Source organism: Nicotiana sylvestris, chromosome 2 (assembly GCF_000393655.2).
Source record: "Nicotiana sylvestris chromosome 2, ASM39365v2, whole genome shotgun sequence".
NCBI classification, from domain to species: domain Eukaryota; kingdom Viridiplantae; phylum Streptophyta; class Magnoliopsida; order Solanales; family Solanaceae; genus Nicotiana; species Nicotiana sylvestris.
In genome coordinates, this window is record NC_091058.1 from 155,609,021 (window position 1) to 155,633,804 (window position 24,784).

General features: G+C 42.1%; 1 protein-coding gene across 1 annotated transcript; it reads right to left on the minus strand.

Moving 5' to 3' along the window:
• Window positions 1-18,141: 18,141 nt before the first annotated feature.
• On the minus strand, window positions 18,142-18,939 carry LOC138885827 (uncharacterized). The gene is made up of 2 exons (XM_070166811.1): window positions 18,548-18,939; window positions 18,142-18,421 (listed from the first exon to the last, which is right to left on the minus strand). Exons 1-2 carry the CDS (start codon window positions 18,937-18,939, stop codon window positions 18,142-18,144), a joined length of 672 nt encoding a protein of 223 aa, XP_070022912.1.
• Window positions 18,940-24,784: the final 5,845 nt, after the last annotated feature.

The following is a 24,784-nucleotide window of genomic DNA, read 5'->3' on the forward strand; positions in this document are numbered from 1 at the left end:
TCTTTGTGTATCATGTCATGAAACACAACAGTCATTGCTCGCATGTACGTTGCCCCGGCGTTCTTTAACCCGAACGGCATTACCCGATAGCAGTAGGTTCCCCATGGCGTAATAAACGCTGTCTTCTCAGCATCCTCTTCGTCCATTAGGATCTGATGATAACCCGCATAGCAATCCACAAAGGATCCGATCTCGCGCCCAGCGCAATTATCGATCAGGATATGAATGTTGGGTAACGGAAAATTGTCCTTGGGACTTGCTTTGTTGAGGTTGCGGTAGTCGACGCACACCCTGATTTTTCCATCCTTCTTTGGGACTGGTACCACATTGGCCAACCACTCGGGATATCGAGTGACCCGAATGACCTTTGCCTGCAACTGCTTAATCACCTCTTCTTTGATTTTTACACTCATTTCTGTTTTAAATTTCCTTAGTTTTTGCTTGACCGGAGGGTATGCCGGGTCAGTGGGCAATTTGTGAACCACTAAATTGGTGCTTAATCCAGGCATATCGTCATATGACCATGCAAAAACATCTTTGAATTCCATGAGGGTTTTGATCAATTCTTCTCTGACATTCGGCTCAATGTGGATGCTAATTTTGGTCTCTTGGACGTTATCAGCGTCTCCTAGATTCACAGCCTCAGTGTCATTTAGGTTAGGCTTGGGTTTCTCTTCAAATTGGCACAGTTCTCGGTTTATCTCTTCGAAGGCTTCACCTTCGTCACATTCAGATTCATCGTCACAAACGACCTCTTGCATCATTGAGTCGGTTTCAGATTGATTTATTAGACTAGGTCGAAGATCCGCTGTGCATGCCATGTCATTAGAACCAGTAAAAAGAGAACTGTTCAGAAAGAAAAAGAACAAAACAAAATTAAAATGGGACAAAAGAAAAGAACTTTATTAAACTTGCGGGATAAAAGGGTTCACACTTTTACAAAAACGAAAGTAAAATTTGGATTACACCCTTGAATAATCCGAACAAACAAACAAACAAAACATAAATCAAAGCCTACTACCAAGACTCCCCTCGGACAGGAAGAGGAGTAACCGTCCAATTGTTGGTCTTGGCCTCAGGCCCCACAAACTGTATCTCTGCTCTGCTGGAACCTTCTCCAGCTTCCACCATACTGACATCCGCGAATAGCCTCTCAAAACTCTGATTCAGGTCTTCATTTATACCGATCAAAGGTCCTCGAATCTTTGGGACCGGCGACCCCTTGGCACTTGCTTTGACAAAAGACCTTGAGAGACGCGGCAATGGTTTAGAAACCAAACCCTCTTCTTCATTTTTCGCGCTTGCTTCCTATCTGCTGCGGTTGGTTTGAACCCTAATCCGAAAGTTTCCAGATTTTTAGGAAGGGAGACAGGTTGGACAATCCCTTGAAGCTCGATTCCCAGGCCTTTTCCCGGCACAAATCCATTACCCAGCATTTCTGAGACCATCATGACTGTTGCGGCAGCTACCCTAGGGCGCGGGATGATTTCTCCTTCAGAAATTTTGTTGGCCGACCCTGTATCAAAAATCTGGTAGACCCAAGGACCTTTGTCATCAGCAGTCTCTATGAAAGGTATAATGGCTCCGCCCGTGATGCACGTTGTATCCTCGCCGTGCAACACGACCTCTTGTCTTTCCCACTCGAACTTCACCATCTGATGTAGGGTGGAGGGCACTGCTTTTGCTGCATGAATCCATGGTCGTCCTAACAGCATGTTGTAAGATACTGTGGCGTCCAACACCTAGAATTCCATGGTTAACAGGACTGGACCAATGGTCAGTTCAAGTACAACATCCCCGACAGTGGCTGTTCCGTTTCCGTCAAACCCTCGGACACAGATACTGTTCTTGTGGATCCTTCCGTGGTTGATCTTTAACTGGTTCAAGGTAGATAGTGGGCAAATATTGGCGCTTGAGCCGTTATCCACCAATACTCGAGTTACCACAGAGTCTTCACATTTGACAGCTAGGTATAGAGCTTTATTATGCTCCGTACCTTCCACCGGCAGGTCATCATCTGAGAATGTTACCCTGTTTACTTCAAAAATCTTGCTGGCAATGGTTTACAGAAATCTCACTGGGTACATGAGCTTCGTTCAATATCTTCAACAGGGCCTGACGATGCTCCTCAGAATGGATCAGTAACGACAACAGTGAGATCTGGGCCGGTGTTTTTCTCAGCTGTTCGACCACAGAATAGTCCTGTACTTTCATCTTCCTCAGGAACTCTTCAGCCTCTTCTTCGGACACAGGTTTCTTGGTTGCAACTGGGTTGGTTCTTCTTAGCTCCACCGGAGCAAAACATCGACCTGATCGAGTCAGCCCTTGCGCTTCACAACTGACTTCTTCCACCTGTTTTCCTTTGTACATCACCACCGCCTTTTCATATTTCCAAGGCACAGCCCTGCTGTCAATCATCGACAGCTGGACCACAGGCTTTATGGTCACCCGTTCTCTACATACCCCTTTTAACACGACTGTCGGTGTGGGCGGGATCCCTGATACTACCAACTTGCTTGGCTCGGGTTTGCTTGTTATGGCAGACGGGCTATTTCCCAATATCACTACCGGTTTGACGCCTTCTCCCTACGGCTGTACACTCGTTCCTCTACTAGTTGAGACTTCTTTCGGGGCGGCTTGGATCATCATCACTGTTTGTGAGGGTTTTCTCAATTCTCCTCCCTCACATACCAACTCAATCATGTGAGTTTCGTGGTGCGCTGGCAGTGGGTTTTGGTTGATGTTAGGAGCTTCTGGTGTCTGGACCTCAATCTTATTGGTGTCAATAAGATCCTGTATGGCATGCCTTAATTTCCAGCACTTCTCGGTATCATGCCCGAGCATCCCTGAACAGTATTCACAACTGATTGATCGATCCAAGTTTTGAGGTGGGGGATTTGGTTCTCGAGTCTGGACAGGACTAACCAAACCCAATTGCCTCAGCTTGTGGAACAAAGCGGTGTAGGTTTCTCCCAGCTCCGTGAAAGTTCTCTGCTTCCGCAACCTGTCATTTCTAGCATCTGGATTTCCCCGAAAGCCTACCCCTGAAGGGTTTCTATACGCCCTTGGTGGAGGGTAGGTGCTTTGTGGTGGTGCATATATGTTCTAGGGAGCCGGCGCGCGCCATTGTGGGCGAACCGGAGGCTGAGTGTATGCCTGGGCTTGGTGTACGGAACAATGTGGTTCTCGAGGTGGATAGAAATTTTGTGGTGGGTTGTATGGGTAATTTGACCTGTGAGGTCTGGGTTGGTTGTAGTGCGGCCTGCCAGCCCTGGACCAACTGCCTGCCTCGATCGTGGCAACCTCTTCTTTCTTTCTTCTCAGCGCACCTCCCGTGCCGCTTTGAATAGCCTGGGTTGTGGCTTTGAGTGCCGAATAGTTCAAGATTTTGTCAGACCTCAGACCCTCTTCTATCATGACCCCTATCTTGACCACCTCGTTGAAAGATTTTCCAACTGTTGTCACCAAGTGACCAAAATAGGTTGGATCCAGTGTCTGCAAGAAATAGTCCACCATCTCTCCCTCTCTCATGGGAGGATCGACTCTAGCTGCTTGCTCTCTCCAGCGGAACCCGAACTCGCGAAAACTTTCCCCGGGTTTCTTCCCAGTTCTCAATAATGTGAGACGGTCAGGGACTATCTCGAGATTGTACTGGAAATGACTTGCAAAAGCCTGCGCCAGATCATCCCACGTGTACCACCTGCTGAAATCCTGCCTGGTATACCATTCCAGTGCAGATCCGCTCAGACTTTGGCCGAAATAAGCTATCAACAGCTCATCCTTGCCGCCTGCCCCTCTCATTTTGCTACAGAATCCCCGCAAATGTGCCATGGGATCACCGTGCCCTTCATATAAATCAAACTTAGGCATCTTAAAACCAGCCGGGAGTTGGACGTCTGGGAAAGGACACAGATCTTTGTATGCTACGCTGATTTGATTGCCCAATCCGTGCAAGTTCCTGAAGGACTGCTCCAGGCTTTTGAACTTTCTCAACACTTCATCTTGTTCAGGAGCCTTAACTGGCTTCTCAACCTCTGCCGGCACTTCTAAATGTGGATTGTAAGCTTGAGGCTCGGGTGCATGAAACGTAGGCTCGGGGGGATAGTATTGTGTATCGTGAGCCTGAAACAATGGCTCACTGGTCGTTCTTTGCAAAAGGGCTGATGTTGGTCCCACAAAAATGGGAATATTGGGTGTTGGGAGAGGTTGATGGGGTGGTGGAGCTTGGGAATCATGAGGGCTTCTTTCTTGATGATAAAGGGGATTTGGACGGCTTGTGGAAGGGCCAGAGTGAGGGTATTCCGGCATGTGTCCCGGTGTTTCAGGGCTCTTTTGTGTTTTGGCTAGGGCTAGCTGCATTGCATTCATCTCTAGTCCCATCCTTTCAATCTTTTCCATCGCTTCTTTTAGCAACTGGCTCATCGGCCTTTCTTCCTCATTACTATTCTCTGAAGTAGTCATGCTTGTTGCTACCGGTCCTTTGGATCTGGTTTGGTAGGAGTGTGTTGCCAGAGTTCTTTAACAACTAACTTGTCTGGTATAGACAACAACAAACTTTGTTAGCGTTAGAGTTTAACAGATTTGATCATAACACATAGAGGATGCAATGCACCTAGGCAGTTAACCGTTTCTACATGCTTTGCTTCAAACAACATGCGTCATCCCGGTTTGCTCATTCGTCCCTTTTTAATTCGTTTTTGTATTTTCTTTTCTTTCTTTATTAAAAGCGGTCGAATCTTATGGGGATTGCCTACGTATCACGTCCCCGCGTGAATCAGACCGGGCGTAGTTCTGCCATTGAGGCTAACATTTATAAAAAGATGAACAAACATTACATTTGAAAAAACTTTGTAAAAACAATGTCTTGAAATACACACATTCAAATTGAAATAAACAGATACAATTCTTAACATCTCATAACGTGCCCCACTTTCCACTTGTGTTGTAAATTATTAGATCATTTGCTCAAGGCGGGGCTTGACCCAGATGACCTCCCAATGTTCGATACATCCTTTCCAACTCCACTGCTAGATGACGGGCAAAGGTGGGTGCATGCTCTGTAAACCTTTCATAATCCATTCCTTAGCAGTTTACATAACTTTGAGAGGTGTAGACCGCCAGGTCGTGGATCTGTGCCCTGAAATCTTGGAGATGTTGGCCTTGATTCTGCAACTGCTGCTGGCGAGTGGTGGCTATATCTCGGATACGGCCTTCACGATCTAGGGCTGACTCTAATAGAGCTCGGAGTCTGGCCTGCTCTAATCTCATCTGCGCTCTTTCTCTATCAGTGTCCGCTTGTTGATGCTCTCTGTACCTTCTTGCCTCTTCTAGTTGTGCACGAAGTTGGTCTTCTGATCGTATCCAATGGTCTTTTTCCTTCTTGAATTGTGCCCTGTCTTTCTCGGATTGCCTATCTTGGCGTTCCTTATCAGATCTGGCTTCTTCGTTTAATTGTTGGATCCTTTCTTTTGCTTTGCTCAACGCCCTTTCTTTTGCAGCAAGAACGGAATCATAATCTTGCATTCTTTCAAAAAGATTGGCGATGGTTTTTTGATCCTTCCAATTCCTCATTGGCGTTTCAGAAGCCTTTTTCATTTTCAGAAATCGAGCATGAAGACTTTCATTCTCACAGGCTAGACTCTTCTTCTCGCCTTCAGCTTCTTGTGCTTGCAAATCCTTCTCCAGACTGAGGTTCCTTAGATTTTCCTTTAGGGCATGGATAGTTGCTTTGTACCCCTTCTCTTTTTCTCCCCAGATCAACCGCTCTTGGATTTTATCATTAAAGTTTTGAATATGGGGTCTTTTAGTTGGCCTTCTCAGCTCAGGTTCTGGTACATCATCCACGCGAGACCGTTTCTCGAACCACCTTGCATATCCAGGATTTATCTCACCCTTTGTAGTGTCTGGGACTTGAGTATCGCTTTTTAAGTATCGACATCCATTCCACATCTGCTGAAGTAACGCCTCAAGGAATAGTGGCCTCTGGGTGTAATTCGATTTCTTGCGTACTCAAATCTTCATCATCAGGAACTACTTGATATCTTCCTAGTTGTCTTAGGACTCTCAATGGCGCATACGGCTGGATGCTTCTCAATCCCAATAGTAGCAGATAACTATTTGAGTTTGACATATGTATCACTTCCCTCATCGGTAGCCATCCGAGAGTCCATTCAATTTGATTTGCCGTTAAAGCCCTTAGCCGAGATACCCATGCTTCTGTCCTTTCTGGAACCTGATAATTTTTCACTCTTTCCTCATAACCCTCGATGTAATTATCGTTGCTTGGCCCATACTGTATGATCTTGGGCTGTTGTTGGAGATGTTCAATCAACCACATTTGCAACAAAATTTTGCATCCTTCGAAGACTTTCGCTCCTGCTTTACATAAAGTCAAAGCCCGATAAATGTCTGAGAGAATGATGGGGACAAGGGTGTGGTTTTCCTTGGTGGTGAGGATTTGCACAACTTTTGCGGTGCGAATATCGATTGTTCGCTCTTTGTTCGGGAAGACCATGATTCCTAGAAAAGCCACCATGAAGGCGAAGCGACGGTGAACCTGCCATGCGTCTTTGTCTTGTTTGTTAGTAAGGCCTTTCTCATGAATTTCGAACCCATCTGACTTTCCGAACCTTGAATACAAAAAGTTGAAAGAACAACATCCGTTGACGACATTGCTTTTCCTGATTTGACTGCTGATGTTCAGAAGACCGAAGAATCGATGTACCGAGGGAGCCTTCGTGAATATCAAGCTTTGATTCCTTAAACTTCCGTCAAAACCAACATATCCAGCTACCTCCTCTAATGTAGGAGTGAGCTCGAAGTCAGAGAAACGAAAGACATTGTGAACAGGGTCCCAAAAAGTTACTAATGCCGCAATCAGATCATCACGGGGTTTAACTTTCATAATGTCCGGGAGATTTCCCAAATGCTTGATGACCCACTTTTGACCATCTTCGCCTAATTCACACCACCACATTTGAAGCTGGAATAGAAACTCTTCTGTATTTGCGGAGGAGGGGTTTTGTGTGGTGCTCATTTTGTATCTGAAATTTAATTTAATAAAGTCAAGACTCATTTTGAAAACATACTCTAATCATTTTCGGTCAAAACTATTTTCAAGATTTAAAACTATTTTTGGGGAATTTTTCAAACTATTTTCAAGATTAAATACCTTTCAAGATTAAATACCTTTATTTCAAGATTTGAAAACTATATTTTATTTTTATTATATATATATATATATATATATATTCTATATATATATATATTTTTTTTAATTATGAAAATAAACCCATTTTATTCCTCAGCTCTTACCATGATTTCATTTAAGCCGGTCAGCAAGCATGTTCGAGGCAAATGAATGCACATATAGCAAGTAGGATGCATCAGGATGGTCTTTTTATTTCGGGTTTCACCTGTCTTAGACAGACCCAACCCCTGTGTTGAGTCCCCTAAGTCAAATGCACGTGATGCAAATAAACGTTCCTACTAGGGATCCGGTACATGGCTGAGTTATTCTAAGTGTAAAACCTGAGGTTGATTGTTCTAAACCTGGCTTACCCAAACAGACAGTTTGAGCCGAAGCGGGGGCAACGTACCGGGAGCACGAAAGTCTGCCCGGCCTAGTTACTTGTCCCAACTCCGTCTTATTTGGTATGACTTTAACAGAAAGGTGGGTCACGCGCACGTGTACACCATAAATTCAGAAGACTCAGAAAGAAGGGGGTTTCGTAACAGTTGTATATATTCACAATTCAAATAATATTAAAGCGGTAAAAGCATCATTTAGCACATTAGGCATACATCATGTAAAAATCAGATAATAAATAAAGCCAAATAATAACAATTATTCTAAGCTCGAATTCTTAACCCTGAACCAGTGGTTCTGGGCCTTCTGCACATCCCCAGCGGAGTCGCCAGAGCTGTCACACCTTGGGATTGGTTTAATTATTTCAGAGTCGCCACTTGGGAGATTTTAGGGTGTCCCAAGTCACCAATTTTAATCCCGAATCGAGGAAAAGAATGACTCCATATTACAGTCTGCGTACCAGAAATCCGGATAAGGAATTCTGTTAACCCAGGAGAAGGTGTTAGGCATTCCCGGGTTCCGTGGTTCTAGCACGGTCGCTCAACTGTTATATTCGGCTTGATTATCTGATTTTATATAAATATGAGCTTATGTGCAAAATTTTATCTTTTTACCGCCTTCTTAATTATTGTTATTATTTTTACGAGAATTGCAACGTCGTGGAAATATATCTCGATCCACGTTACATCAATGCACCCGTGGTTGTTTGACATATCTCGACTCGGTTGAGATTTAGATTTAGGTCACATAAATGTGCACCCGAGTTAAGGAAAATAAATTATTAAAGACGTGCCCAACGCAACTAGCGCATTGTTATTTTGGGGAAGGCCGTAAAATTTGCTAAACGGCCTGTCCCGAATTCTAAGTGTTTAATATACATACATTTAGAGGGCCCCGCAACTTGTGCATTTTTGCTTGTCGAGGCTCATCTCATTCAGTATTAAAAGGAATTTGCAACATCATGGAAATGCACCTCCGACCACGCCACAATCAATGTACCCGTGATTAGAGACACATTTCGATTCCATTGAGATCTAGATTTGGGTCACGTAAATGTGCACCCGAGTTTAAGAAGATAACATTATTAAATACGCGCTTAAAGAGACTATCGCATTATTATTCTGGGAAGACCGCGAGATTTGCTAAACGGCCCGCCTTGGAAGCTAAGTGCTTTGATATATACATTTAACGAGGGCCCCGCAGCTTGTACAATTTTATCTAATTTTGTCGAGGCTCATCTCGTTCTTATTTTAAAAGGATCTCCTATAGCAACTACGTTTCTTGCCGCGTTTGTCTCTACTAATTGAAAACAGTAGATAGTCCTAATTAATTACGTGCTTGCAAGTTATCTATAACAACATTCAGAAATGCTTAAAAAATCAGAAACGAGGCCGCGTGCACAGTCAGCCGAACAAATAATCACGGGCCCAAATCCAGCCCATGCGTGATGGGCCAGACCTGGGCCACTGCTTGTTCGATGCGGGCCTGCTTGGTCTGTTTTGACCCGGGCTCGACCTTCATGAGGTTGAGATTGTAAACCCTGTGTCCTTTGTCTTAAAACATGGTTTTAACAGTTATATATGGCAATTTATTGGAAAGGAAAGAACTTAACTAGTATTGTACGATTTTCATGCTTGGCATACATTACAGGCTTATACTACACCATTGCACTAAATCTGAGATACAACCTACTGCCTTGGGCATACTCATATCACCATCCTATATACACAATCTAACATTCAACTGCCATTCATTGATAGTTATTAGGCATGAAGGCTATCTTCAGCATCCAAGACAAGAATGCAAACTATTACACATTACATGAATATTTAATGTAACAATCTACGTATAAAAGACATTCTTCAGGACTTTCATTTGTATTCATGCTCAAATTTTCCAATTACATTTTTTGACAGTGCATTGGTTGTGTACCTGGTATAGAGGACAAAGAAGAAAGGAATGATCAGCTGGGCAGTATGCAGTAAACACAGCAACAACAGATACACATCAACAACACAGCAAACAAATCAACAATCCAAGTGTTTTCCACAGTCCACAGACAAACAGCAACAATTCCCAGAACAAGAGAACCAGCAGATGGTCGAGTACCAAACAAGCAATCCCAGGAAAGAGTAAGGAAACAACAGAGGTAACAAAGTGTTCAATGCAGCAACACCAGCAGTTTAACAATCACAAGCAGCTCAGTCAGTGCAAACAACAGATCTTGGCCAAGACAGCTTGACCAATATGAACTCTTATACAACTTTCAGACAGTGTTTGGTTACAATGTTTACTGGAAATTTCCTTATTTTTCAGTCTTTTCTTTAAACTCACAAGACCTCTCTTAAGACTAAAAATTTTCCAGCCCCATTTTAAGTTCTGAAATGACCTATTTATAAGCCAAACGACCCAGTGCAGCTAAGCTGCCTGGATCCTCCCACTTGCAGACTGCCCATACCTATTAAACCCATACTTAAACATCTTTTGATGCCAGCCATTGGTTCCCCACGCCTGACTTTTCTTTAATCCAAAGGTTATGGGTTCATTTAAGTATTCTTTTTAAACCCCATACTCTTGTGTCTTGTTCCCCATTGGTATTAGTTTAATCCCAAATTAGTACCCTACTTGTCAGCTCATTTAAACTAAGCCCTTTTTTGTTCTTTTCAAACCCCAGACTACCCCTGTTAAACCCTGCTTATTACTGCCCTGCCCATTGCATCATCAAGGCATTCTGAACTCATGAAAGTTCAAAATTCAGGACTGCCCTGGACTGAACCTTTTCAGTCATTACAATGCAGTTATAAACTAGCATTCACAGATAATGTCCAATATTCAATCACCATACATGTTTGTTCAGTCATGTGAGGTCGTACGTATTAGCATATCTGGACATTCAGTCGTAGGGAGTTAATCGACGACATTTATCAAGTCGACTATACTAATTACAACAGGTAACAATCAATCGTTCATATAAACAATACGTACATGGACCCAAAGGGCTTCGGACAACTTTTGTTCAATTATTGGGAACCTATATGAATTATTTATGTGACGACTAATCTAATCGAACATGTATACCACAGAAACATTCAATTCATACACAGAAAACAATCGACCAAATAAAAGGTCGTTGCTAGAGATGGAAGAAAACAGGAAAAATAACAGATAATAACAAATAATCACAACAAATCATGCTGACAACTCAATCAAAACTAAAAAGGAGAGAGGACACTTACTGGGGAAGTTTAAACCGAAATGACCCAAGTCCGACTTAGCTTTGACCATTTGAGGCCGAACAAATTTTAACCAGGGTGTTCTCACAGGAGAACACCTTGGTCAAGATCCATTAAACCTCAAACCCCTTTCAAGCCCGGCCGGATTTCCCAGGTGCATGTGTTCTAAGGTCTGGGTTTTCAGATCTGGTTTTTTAGGAGTTGTGGGTAGATTCGGACCAAACCAAGTTTGGTTTGGTCACGAGGAGGGTCATGGGAGTGTCTGATACAAAGATGGTGAGGTTTGGTATAGATCGAGTTTTGTCTCGAATCTTCAAATCCAGATTCGAGACGATAGGAGGTGATTCGAGGTTCATGGTTAGTGGATTCGTGTTCAGGGTGGTTGGATGCTTCAGGGGTGTGAAGGGGGTGGTCATCGGCGTTCATGCCGCCGGGTTCTGGTGAAAGGGAAACTAGGGCGGCGTTAGGGTTTGGGGGTTTCAGAGCTTGGGGAAGGAGATGCCTGAAGGGGGGGTTCGGATAGGGGGCGTGGGTTGTGATAGAAGGCTTATATACGGAGTAGGGGATTGGATCTGAGCCGTTAGATCAGATGATCTCAACGGCTTGGATCTGATGGTGAGAAATGAGACGGGGTCGTTTGATAGTTAAAACGGTGTCGTTTGGGCTTAAGGGATGGACTGGGTTGGACCGGCTAACCAGGTCGGGTCACAGGTGCGTATGTGGACCGTTGGATCGAGAGGCTTGGACGGCTCAGATCGATTTGCCTGAAACGGCGTCGTTTCGGGAGGTGCCTGGGCAGGCCTGGTCTGGACTGGATCAGATTGAATTGGTTTGGGCCTATTTTTGGTTTCCTTTCTTGGCCCAAACCGTTTTTCTTCATTCTTCTAATTTTAAAACTAAAATAAAATAAAATAATAAAAAAATAAAAAAAATGAAATTCAAACAAACATTAATTTAACACTTAACACAATTATCACACACATATTGAAATATTTAAGTAGGTTTAAATCACAACCTAGATGCATTTCATATTTTGTGGATTTTCTTTTAACGACCGAATTATGGTTTTAATTACCCTGACATACATGCTTCGTATTTTGATCGGTAAGATTAGATGCAAAAATGGACAGACCCACAAATGATTAACAACACATGTCACTGAAAACTCGAAACATTGTATAGCGAAGTCATTTGTCACTATTTTTATTTTCTTTTGGAGCGATTGCTCGTAAAGCAAAAATCACGTGCTTACAATTATCACACCTCCTGCTGCCTAAGTCGCACCTGCATCACCGTTTTCGAGATCCAAAATCCACTTCTACGGAGACCACTTAAGTTTCCATTCTTGCGCATCTGCGGTCCCCTTACAGCACCTGCGAGACCGCTTCTGAGGTCCTTACTCCGCACCTGCGGATTCCCAGACCTACACCCACTCTGCTTATGTGCTCTCCTGACCGCACCTGTGGGCTCGCAAATGCGGAAAAAACCTCACACTTGCGCACTTCCTGCCTCCAGCCAAAATCCGCTCCTGCAACCATTCCCCAGGCAAGCCAACCTCGCATCTGCGCATAATAGGCTGTTGCTGCGGCCAAAACCTCGCAGGTGCGATTGCACCAGACCTGAAACCATTATCATATTCCCAAGTCCAAATATGATCCGACAACCATCTGAAACACCTCCAAACCCCCGGGACACCATCCAAATATACCAACCAGTCCTCGAAGCCTCAAATCACATCAAACAACATCAAAATCACGAATCACACCCCAATTCAAGCTTAATGAAACTAATGATCCTCCGGACCATATCAAACCAACTCCGAATGACCTGGAATTTTGCACACTAGTCCCAAATTACACAACGGCCCTATTTCAACTCTTGGAACTAAAATTCGAACTCGATATCAACAATGTCAACTCTTGGTCAATCCTATCAACCTTTCAAACCTTCAACTTTCCAGCTTTAATAAAAAAGCCTCAAACCAATCTACGGACCACTAAATCATTATTCGAACATATGCTTAAGTCCAAACTTATCATACGGAGCTATCGGAACTATCAAAACTCCATTCCAGGATTGTCTGCACAAAAGTCAAACTCCAGTCAATTCTTTCAATATAAGCCTTCAACCTTGGGACTAAGTGTTCCAATTCACTATGAAATAATTCCTAACCAAATCAACCATCCCGATAAGTCACATAACCACAAGTGAACATAAATGAGGCAATAAATAGAAAAACAAGACTATAATACACAAAACAAGCTATCAGGACGTTATACAAGGACATGCCATTCCAGGTGGTAGCAAAGATATGGCATATAATGTCATCCTGGGAAGGCCTTGTGTTCACAAGATGGATGCAGTCCTTCAACTATGCACCAAGTGATAAAACTCCCATCGAAGTGGAGAATATGACAAATCCAAGGAGAACAAAGAGCATCCCTGGAGATCAATTCCATAGTAGCTGCAATTAGCGCTCCCAGAGAGGAAAATAGCAACCACGACAACCAACCAGGGGACAGGGACACGGTTATCATCCCCGAAGCCAATCCCCTTTGGATAAAATCATCAAATCAGAAGAAGACGACGTTTCCACACCAAGAGTAGAAGAATTGGAAGAAGTGATTCTCTTTGTCCCACTACAAGAAAATTCACTATTTGAGACGGACACTTCCATCACTATTCCGTCACAAATTAAGGTTTGTGACAGATTTATGACGGAATCGCTGGCATGTCATAAGCTTGGGTGGCAAATCAGTTTTGATGGATCCACTTTCCATCACAATTTTTTGTGAAAGAATTGTGACAGATTATCTGTGACTACATTCTAGAGCTCCACTATGTTTGATTCTGTCATAATTTTTGACTAATTTGTTACGACTCCATCTGTCACTAAATTCGTGACAGAATTTTTTTTGCGACAATATTATTTTCTCACCACTCCATTCTTGGCAGAATGTTCTGTCAGAAAAAATATTGTCACGGCAAAATTTGCATCACTAATTTAATGATTGGTTAAATAGTTGTGACAAATTAAATCTGTCACAAATTTAACTTTTAAACTTTCATATCTAATCTGTTTCATATTAAATGAGTTAGTTTGACTCGCACGGGGTTTAAGAAAAAAGAAGAAACTTTTGAAACTTGTGGTCTTAAAAGCTTAAGGGGTAAAGAGTTTGTGGGGCCATGACATTTGTGTGGCTATAAAAGCTTCTCATTAAGGGTAAATGAGTAAAATAAAAGAGTTTAAAGTTGAATTATTTCCAAATTTAGAAATATGTCATTTGTTTTGGAACAAACTAAAAAGGAAAGTACCTCATTTAATATGAAACGGAGGGAGTAAATAATATTTACATTCAATAAGCTAAAACCTTATAATAATTAATAACGACAACAAAAATATAACAAACATAACTTCAATATATTAACCAAAAGTTTGAAATTAAAGCATAAAAATGTCACATGTTCGCTTAACAAAGCTACCAATATTGAACACTTATCCAGTAAAATAGAGGAACAATATTCAATAGTTAAGCATCAATTAACCCCCTCTTAGAGGGACAAACATGATCACCATATGGCCGGTTCCCCATCTCTCCCATCATGCACTTCCATTGCTCCTCCAAAGAACGAAGCCGATCTTCACTTTGTTGACTAAAACACGAAACCTCCTAAGCAACGCGTTGCTGCACATTTTGCTCGACGCGTTGCTGAAGATTTCTCTCTTGAGTTTATTCTTTCATATGCAACACCTCCTCCTCAAGAACTTCAATGCATTCTTCAGCAGCATGATCTCGCACAGCATGTAAAGTGCGTGAAGTGGCAGAGTTGGAGTCTGGATTTGATAATTTATCTTTTTTGGCACATCAACTCCACCTGCAAGTGATCAAGGAGGAACATTCTCTTAAAAGCTAGACTATTTCTTCTTAACGCTATAGTTTCTATTGTTTAACCAAAAAAAAAATAGAATTTTAGTCAAAGCTAGAATTTAGAAGAACGCGGGTTACTGATAATCAAAAGAATATGTAGAAGAAAGTAATTTGGGGTAACTAGAGAGTAATCAAGAGAAAAACAAGTGAATCAAAGTATATTCCAATCGTATCTTGTGTTTACAACTGACCAGATACCTCCCTTTTATAGGTATCTTGAAGATATGCGTTTTCCCCAAATCATAATGAGACTATTATGAATAATTAAAGACATTGAATGCTACGTTACACAATCATTGTAATCAATACAAATTCTCTAACGTATCCAGTATTTAATGCCCGTCGAATTCCGTATCTGCGCTCTTTATTATGGTCAGATCCATTCCTTTTGATAAATGACTTAAATAGGTACGGGCGCTGAATCCTTCGAATGTCCTCCCGTGCCTCTTCCTTGCCTTTGCTCGTTTCTATTGCTGCCCGTGCCTCTTGACTAATTTTAATTCTTTGACTATTTGACCGGTCCACGTGTCTCAACATGTCACTTACATATATAAATGCAATTTTTCCCAGTACATTTATATTTTGCTCTCATATTTGCTAACCAAAACGAATGGAGCAGGTTTATCTAACTAAGTGTACTAGCTAGGCAGTTTCCTCTTTGAAAGATGGGAATAATCTTGCTTATGAAAACTTCTGCAATTAAGTACTTAACTTTTAATTAGAATCTCGTTGCTTCATATATTTTGACTTTTTTTAATCGTTTTTGAAAGATGAAAAACATGATCTCATGCTATTTTCTTGAACATAAAGAGAAGCAAGGGTCATCTAATCAATAGGGTGAAAAGGACCAAACATATCGAATCTATCTATTTTTAGAAGAAAGAATCGCTTTTGCCTGATTAAAGGGCTAATCGATGATTATGCTGAAGTGAGAAATGTATAAAAAAAGATAAAGATGAGGTAGAAAAGATATCTGAATAGAGAAAGATGACAATGATACATGAAAGAATGGTGATTTCCTAATCCAACAGATATTATACTAAGCACATAATAAATCTAACTATAGTTTTTACATGTATTTAAGTTAAAGTTGCTACATGGAATTAATGACCATGAAGTTTATCAACATACCAAAGTAAATATAATTCTAAGTTCAAAATGGTGATTATCAGAATCTAGAGAAGCAATATTGCCATCATACTACTGCAACATAGCAACAACAACAACAACAACATCCCAGTATAATCCCACAAGTGGGGTTTGGGGAGGATAATATGTACGCAGACCTTACCCCTACCCCGAGGGGCAGAGAGGCTGTTTCCAGGAGACCCTCGGCTCAAGAGAGCAACAAGAGACAATATATTAGTACTATTAATAAGCTCATAATAAAACATATAATACATAACATAAAATAAAAATAACAACAATATAAGAAATATAGGAAATACAAAAATGATGGAGAAAAGGATGTAAGGTATACTAATATCCAACAGATATAGCGTTGCATCAGTAGCTGATCAGTAGCATCCTAAGACTAACTCCTAAATGGTTAGTCTCACTCTAGTGCGTTGTATTAATATTCACAAACTACCCTCTAACCTACAACCTTAATGCTCGACCTCCACAATTCCCTGTCAAGGGTCATGTCCTCGGAAATCCTAAGTCGTGCCATGTCCTGCCTGATCACCTCCCCCCAATACTTCTTAGGCCTCCCTCTACCTCTCCTCGTGCCCACCACCGCCAGTCGCTCACACCTCCTCACTGGTGCATCAGTCCTCCTCCTCTGAATGTGCCCGAACTATCTGAGTCTTGCTTCCCGCATCTTGTCCTCCATGGGGGCCACGCCCACCTTCTCTCGAATATCTTCATTCCTAATCTTGTCTATCCTTGTATGCCCGCACATCCACCTCATCATCCTCATCTATGCTACTTTCATCTTCTGGATGTGTGAATTTTTAACCGGCCAACACTCGGTCCCATACAACATAGCAGGCCTAACCACTGCTCTATAAAACTTACCTTTTAGTAACGGTGGCACTTTCTTGTCACACAAAACTCCCGTTGCTAACCTCCACTTCATCCACCCCACCCCTATACGATGTGTGACATCCTCATCGATCTCCCCGGTCCCCTGAATAACTGACCCAAGGTACTTGAAACTACCCCTCTTAGGGATGACTTACGAGTCGAGCCTCACTTCCACTCCTGCTTCCGTCAGCTCGGCCCCAAATTTGCACTCGAGGTATTCCGTCTTCGTCCTTCTCAGCCTGAAACCTTTAGACTCAAGGGCATATCTCCAAACCTCTAGCCTCTCGTTGACTCTCCGTCGTGTCTCGTCAATTAGGACTATGTCATCCGCAAATAGCATGCACCATGGCACCTCGCCTTGAATATGATGCGTTATGGCATCCATCACCAAGGCAAATAGGAAAGGGCTGAACGCAGACCCTTGGTGCAACCCCGTAACAACTGGAAAATGGTCGGAGTCACCTCCTACTGTCCTAACCCGAGTCTTAGATCTATCATACATGTCTTTAATCGCCCTAATGTAGTCAACCGAGACCCCTTTAACCTCTAGGCATCTCCATAAGACCTCCCTAGGAACCCTGTCATACGCTTTCTCTAGATCGATAAACACCATGTGGAGATCCTTCTTCTTATCCCTGTATTGTTCCATCATCCTCCTAATAAGGTGGATAGCTTCTGTGGTAGAACGCCCCGGCATGAACCTGAACTGGTTATCTGAAATAGACACCGTCCTTTGCACTCTCATTTCTACCACTCTCTCCCAGACTTTCATGGTATGACTCAGTAATTTGATACCCCTATAGTTGTTACAACTCTGCACATCGCCTTTGTTCTTATACAGCGGAACCATTGTACTCCACCTTCACTCTTCAGGCATCTTATTAGTCTTGAATATAACATTAAACAACCTAGTAAGCCATTCCAAGCCTACTCTACCCACACACTTCCAAAGTTCAGCCGGAATTTCGCCTGGCCCGGTAGCTCTGCCCCTCCTCATCTTACGCATTGTCTGCATGACCTCGTCGACCTCAATATCCCTACAATAACTTAATAATGGGGGCTGTTGGCATTCCTCAATTCACCTAGCACAATATCTTGATCCCCTTCTTCATTTAGAAGTTTATGAAAGTAGGTCCGCCATCTCCTCTTAATCTGGTCATCCCCCATCAAAACTTTGTCGTCATCATCTTTTATGCACCTCACTTGGTCCAGATCTCGAGCCATCCTCTCTCTCACCTTAGCGAGTTGGAATAACTTCTTCTCCCCTCCTTTGTTCCCTAGTTCCTCATACAGACAAGCAAAAGCTGTTGTCTTAGCCTCCATTACTGCCATCTTCGCCTCCTTCCTAGCTACCTTATATCTCTCATTGTTCGCTCTCTTCTCCTCCTCTCCAGAGCTCCCTCCGCAGGTACGCAACCTTCTTCGCTTCCACTTTATCTTGGACAACTGCACTCCACCACCAGTCTCCTTTGTGGCGACCGGTGCGTCCTGAAGATATCCCTAACACCTCTCTCGCCGCCTTCCTTATACAATCAGCCATCGTCGACCACATAGTATTTGTATCCCCACTACTTCTCCAAGCTCCCATTACCGATAATCTACCTTCCAACTCCTGAGCTTTATCCTTAGTCAAAGCACCCCACCTAATCCTCGGACAGCCTCATACTGACCTCTTCTTCCTCCTTATCCTAATACCAATGTCCATCACCAAAAGCCTATGTTGCGTTGCTAGGGTCTCACCTGGGATAACTTTGCAATCCTCGCACAACCTTCTGTCGCATCTCCTGAGGAGGAGATAGTCAATCTGAGTCTTCGCTATCGAACTTTTGTAAGTAACCAAATGTTCATCCCTCTTCGAAAAACTTGAGTTCTCAATCACTAGATCGAATGCCTTGGCAAAGTCCAACAACGAAGTGCCCCCTCCGTTTCTCTCCCCAACACCAAAGCCGCCATGCACCTCAGTATAACCAACTGCAGATGACCCAATATGACCATTGAAATCTCCTCCTATGAATAACCTTTCCGAAGGCGGAATCCTACGAACGATGTCATCCAACCCCTCCCAAAAAGGCCTTTTAATCTCCTCATCCAAGCCTACTTGCGGCGCGTACGCGCTAACGACATTTAAAGTACACTCACCCACCACCAATTTAATAGTCATTAGTCTATCATTCACCCGCCTGACCTCTACCACCGACTCTCTAAGATGGTTATTTACCAGGATACCCACTCCATTCTTACCCCTCAGGACTCCAGAGTACCATAACTTATACACATCTACGTTTTTCGCCCTCGATCCAACCCACCTAGTCTCCTGGACACACGCTATATTAATCTTCCTCTTCTGAAGTATCTTGACCAACTCTATAGACTTACTCGTTAGCGAACCTATGTTCCATGACCTGATTCTCAACCTATAGGCTCCCTTGCCCCCTCTACCTCCCCTACCTCCCGTCCCACACCCTGACCTCGGCCCCACTCTCTGTCCCACCCAAGGACATGCCCTTAATCTATCATCCCAGATTGCAACCACTAAGACTATGACAAATCTCAAGAAGACTCACTAGTGCACAACAAACAACGAATCCAACTAGAAGGAAACAAGTGACTACAAGTACACTAGTTGAATGATTGAACTATTGTGAACCAAAGTAACCTCAATTTAGCTAACACCAAAAGGGAAACAGTAGAATGGGAGGTACCAACTCCCGAGAACCAAACCTGTGTTAATTTGTTGTACTTGATGTAGTTGTACACTCGCGCACCGCTTCCCACCGCCCGTTGCGGACGCTCGTTGAAGTCACTGTTCTAGAGAGAGAGAAAGAAGACGGGGTTTAGAGAGAGAATGGAAGTGCGCTGAACAGTGAAGTAAGGAAACGGGGAGTGTGATAAGCACGAGCGTCGTGATGCTATGCACCGTTGGATCAATAGTGTGACTGCAAACTATAATACATGATATACTAATGGCATCACTAACACCAATAGTATTGAACCTGAACTCAATTATGTTAGCTTCTTGAATTTTTGGCTGAACTGCCTCGGCAAGTTCCAACAAATGCATATTACAAGTGTTGCCTTCATACCAAACTAGTGATATTCATGTATGGGGTTTATTCATATCCTCCTTGGATAATTCTAAGCACCCTTGTCGCGACCCTAAACCCGGACCCGATTGTGATGGCGCCTCTCGTGAAGACAAGGCCAACCAACTATTCCCAATCGACGTTAAACAGTTTAACAGCAAGAAAAACAGTCTAAAACATGATTTAATAATACTAAGTAGCGGTAATATCAATAAAATGCGGAAGTACAACCCAACACAGCCCTAAACCGGGGTGTCACTAGTCATGAGCATCTATAAGTCATAATACAAGTTTGCTAAGTCTATAAACTAGTAAAACTTTCTGAAAAGAGATAGAAGTGATAAAGGAGGAGAAACACGGAACTGCGGACGTCAAGCAGCTACCTCGTGGACTTCGATATCTGCCGGGAGCTCTCAACTCGCACTGGCAAGATCCGCAACGCCTGAATCTGCACACAAGGGTGCATGGAGTAAAATGAGTACTCCAACTCAGTGAGTAACAAATGTAAATAAAGACTGAAAGCAAGAAATCACGTAAGGTACAAAGCATTCTATAATGAAGCAGTAAAACCATTTAAAAATAGTAAATTAGTGAAAGATAAGTAGAATTCTTTAACTCAAATGTAGTTTCATGAAAAGCCTTTTAAATGTTTAAGCAGGTAATTGACAGTCAATTATGAAAAGTAAACACATAAAGGCTCGCCCCTCTGGCACAGTATCACAAATCCGCCCCTCGGGCAATCACATAGAACAATACCAGCCCCTCGGGCTCAATCTCACATCACAATGGGTACCCACACTCACTGGGGGTGTGCAGACACCTGGAGGGGCCCCTTACGACCCAATCGCAATATCAAGCCATCTCGTGGCATCATCACTAGGCTCTCGGCCTCATATCAATCAAGTCACCTCTTGGCATACATATCTCAGGCCCTCGACCTCATAATCAGTATCAAATGTTTTCTCACAACATAGGCCATCGGCCTTACTCAGTCAAAAATCCTCACAAGCCACTCGGGCAGTAGTAAAACATATTTATCAACCCAAAATATCTTTTAAAAGATCATATAAGTGATAAAACAGAGTAAACCTGGCTGAGTACGAAAAATAGTGAAATATAACATGACTGAGTTCAAGTATAATGTCAAAACAGTGAGAAAATACCAGTAAAAATCCTCGAAGAGTCTAAATAGTTGGCACAAGGCCCAAATATGGAATTAAGCCCTAATAATGATGATAACAAATAGATTTCAGTCAAATACGCAGTAAAAACATCAATCGGGACGGACCAAGTCACAATCCTCAATAGTGCACGACCCCACGCTCGTCATCTAGCATCTGCCTCACCTCAATATAGCACAACGATGAGCAAGTTCGGGGTTTCATACCCTCAGAACATCATTTACAATCATTACTCATCTCGAACCGGTCAAACCTCTAGCTCGCGATGCCTTTGCCCCTCGAACCGGCCTCCACGCGCGTTGAATCTATCCAAAATCAGAACGATGACGTCAAAATATGCTAAGGAAACGAAACCCAAGCGAAAATAATCAAAATATGACACAAATCCCGAAATTACCAAAACCTGACCCCGGGCCCACGTATCGGAATTCAAATTTTTTTTATATTAATAGATTCTTTATCTCCCCACGAGTTCATACATACCAAGAACACTGAAATCGGAGTCCAAATGGCCCCTAAAATCCTCATTTTAAGTCTCTAAATCTCAAGCCCTAATTCTTTAATTTTAGGCTTAGATTCCATGATTTATTAGGTAGATTTCATAATAGAATCGAGTTTTAAGTCCAAAATTCTTACCTCCAAATGTTTACCCTTGAATCCCTCTTCAATCTCCTTCAAAAAGCTCCAAAAATGACCAACTATGGAGGAAATAAGCCCCACATTTGCGGACAAGACGACATTAAAAACTTTCTACCCAGGCAGTAATTCCTTCTTCGCAAAAACGGTCTAACGTCTCGCGTTCGCGAAGCACAAAAATGACTTTGACCAAAATCCTCTTACGCGAACGCGACCAGGCTATCGCGACCGCGATGGTTCCTCAGACTTACTCTTCGCGAACGCACTCCCTCTCTCGCGAACGCGATGAACAACTCGACCACAAACCCAGCTGACCCAATTCCTCCACGCGAACGCGCTGCCCTTCTCGCGAACGCGATGCATCACTTCCCATCCCTTTATGAACGCGAAGCCTTTATCACGAACGCGAAGGCCAAAATCCAGCCTTGAACAGCTAACCCTTCACGATCGCGGCTCCCCTCTCGCAAACGCGAAGGTCTATTGTCTGCAACACTGAACGTGCAATTTCTGCAACTCCAAACTTCACGAAATGGTCCGATTGACCACCCGAAACTCACCCGAGGCCCCCAGGACCTCAACCAAAGACACATACATATCCCAATACCTTATTCAAACTTGTATCAATCTTCAAAACACCTCAAACAACATCAAATCAACCAAAACACATCGGATTCAAGCCAAATTTCCTAAAATCTTCCAAATTACGCTTTTGATCAAAAACCCAACCAAACCACGTCTGAATGACCTGAAATTTTGCACACACATTTCAAATGATACAGTGAAACTACTGCAACTCTCGAAATCCCATTCCGACCCCTATATCAAAATCTTGCCTACCAACCGAAAATCGCCAAAATATCAACTTCGCCAATTCAAGCCTAAATATACTACGAACCTCCAAAATTCATTCTAATTACGCTCCTAAGCCACAAATCACCTCCCGAAGCTAACCCAATCACCATAACTCACATCCGAGCCTCTAACGCATAAGTCAACATTCGGTTGACTTTTCTAATTTAAACTTCCTTAAAAGAGACCAAGTGACTCAAACCTTGCCAAATCCTTTCCGAACTCGATCCGACCAACCCGATACCATAAAATACGGATAAACAAAGCATAAAGAAGTAGAAATGGGGAAAATGGAGCGGTAACTCATGAGACGACTGACCGGGTCATCACAACCCTCCCCAATACCAATTTATCAGAAGCTAGGAATGCTGACAATCAGTACAAATTAGCACTCGTAAAAGTTTCCATACAAGATCACGAATAGGGAACTTAATTAAACATTTATAGATTTAGCATAAAAAAAGTTAACATCTTTTATTTGATGCAGCTTCTTGAATATATTCCATGAATTTGGTGGACGACATAACTCTATTTCCTGTAAATGCAATTTAATATTAAAATTAAAGATAAAATTAGGCAATTACTCTATTAAAAGGTTTAAGAAAATACCAAATTTTATAGTATGCTCCACCGTAGACCTAGAACCACCGGTATGCTTGCTGGGATCATTATCCAAACCTTCCATCTCGCTACACCGTTCTGAGCAGCAATACAAGATTTTTTAAGCCACTAGTCGGAGGACCAATGTGCATTCAAGCTATTCCACATATCACGTGAAATGTAAGTAGGCCTGACTTTACCTTTTCGCCAAACGTATATTTTCTTATTGTACAAGGTAGATGTCTCTTTATTCCAAGTATGTTTAATTATTGCATTTTCAGCAGCAGTTTCCTGATAAAATTTCTGTTAAAAAATCTCGATGAATGACAAAAATATACATAAACATACAAAATGATAACCAATAGCTACCACAAATTCATTCCAATAGAAGTCACGAGTGGATTGAGAAACATTCTTCCATGAGTAACCAACAACATCTTGTCGCTTCTTGAAGGTTTTCGTGATAGTTGTCGAGATAACATCTCCATTAGGAATGAACCTGTAGCATAATTAAAAATAAATACTTCATACATTTTAGATATTTACACTTAGAAAAGTTAAAGCATATATACAGAAGTATTTTTTCATACTTTTCTCCCTTAACTGAAATGATTGACCGATCAGATATGCATTAGCCAGTAGTTGACCCAATAGAGGCATCTGGAGTACCAGAAGTACTGAGAGTACCAGGAGTAGCAGGAACTTATGATGTTGAATCACTCATTCTTAACTAAATACACTTGAAGATCAAATTCACCAAAAATATCAATAGTGGGACACCTAAATCAGCACTAATCAAATCAAAGAAAATTCCAGTTCATTAGTATATTATGCAGTAACATTGATAAGTCAATCAAATGGAATTTGATAACAGATTTGAATATACAAAAAAGATTTAGCATACCAGTAGCGATATGCCTTAACAACAACAAAAATCATTTTAAGATCAAGCAACTAGTTTTAAATTTTAGTTCATTTGTCGATACATAACAAAGATGAATAAAACAAATTGCAAAATATAAGTAAAGGACATCACAAACTACCCAAATTTCTATAGTAATACTAACTTATCTTACTGTCAACTTCATAAAATAGCTCATTTCACATCACATATTCTAACATAAAATTCAAAATAAGGCTCGATCTAGACAAAAATCAAATCCACTCAAGATCAGTTCCGAACTGCCTCAATATTCTTAGGATCCACCTGAATTCCCTCTGCTAATACTACGTTCCCTAAGAAAGCCACCGAGTCCAACAACTTGCATTTTGAAAACTTTGAATATAACTTGCTATCTCTCAGAGTCTGAAGTACAATCCAAAGATATTGCTCATGCTCCTCTCGGCTACTGGAGTAAATCAAAATATCAAAAGAATCCAAATAGGTCTTGAACACTCGGTTCATCAAATCCATAAATGCTGCTGGGGAATTTGCTAGCCCAAATGACATCACTAGTAACTCATAATGCCATACCGAGTCCGAAAAGCTATCTTAGGGACAACGGATGCCTTAATCCTCAACTGATGGTAGCCAGACCTCAAATCAATCTTTGAGAACACTTTGGCACCCTGAAGCTGATCAAATAAGGCATCAATCCTCGGTAATGGATACTTGTTCTTGATGGTAACTTTGTTCAACTGCCGATAATCTATACAC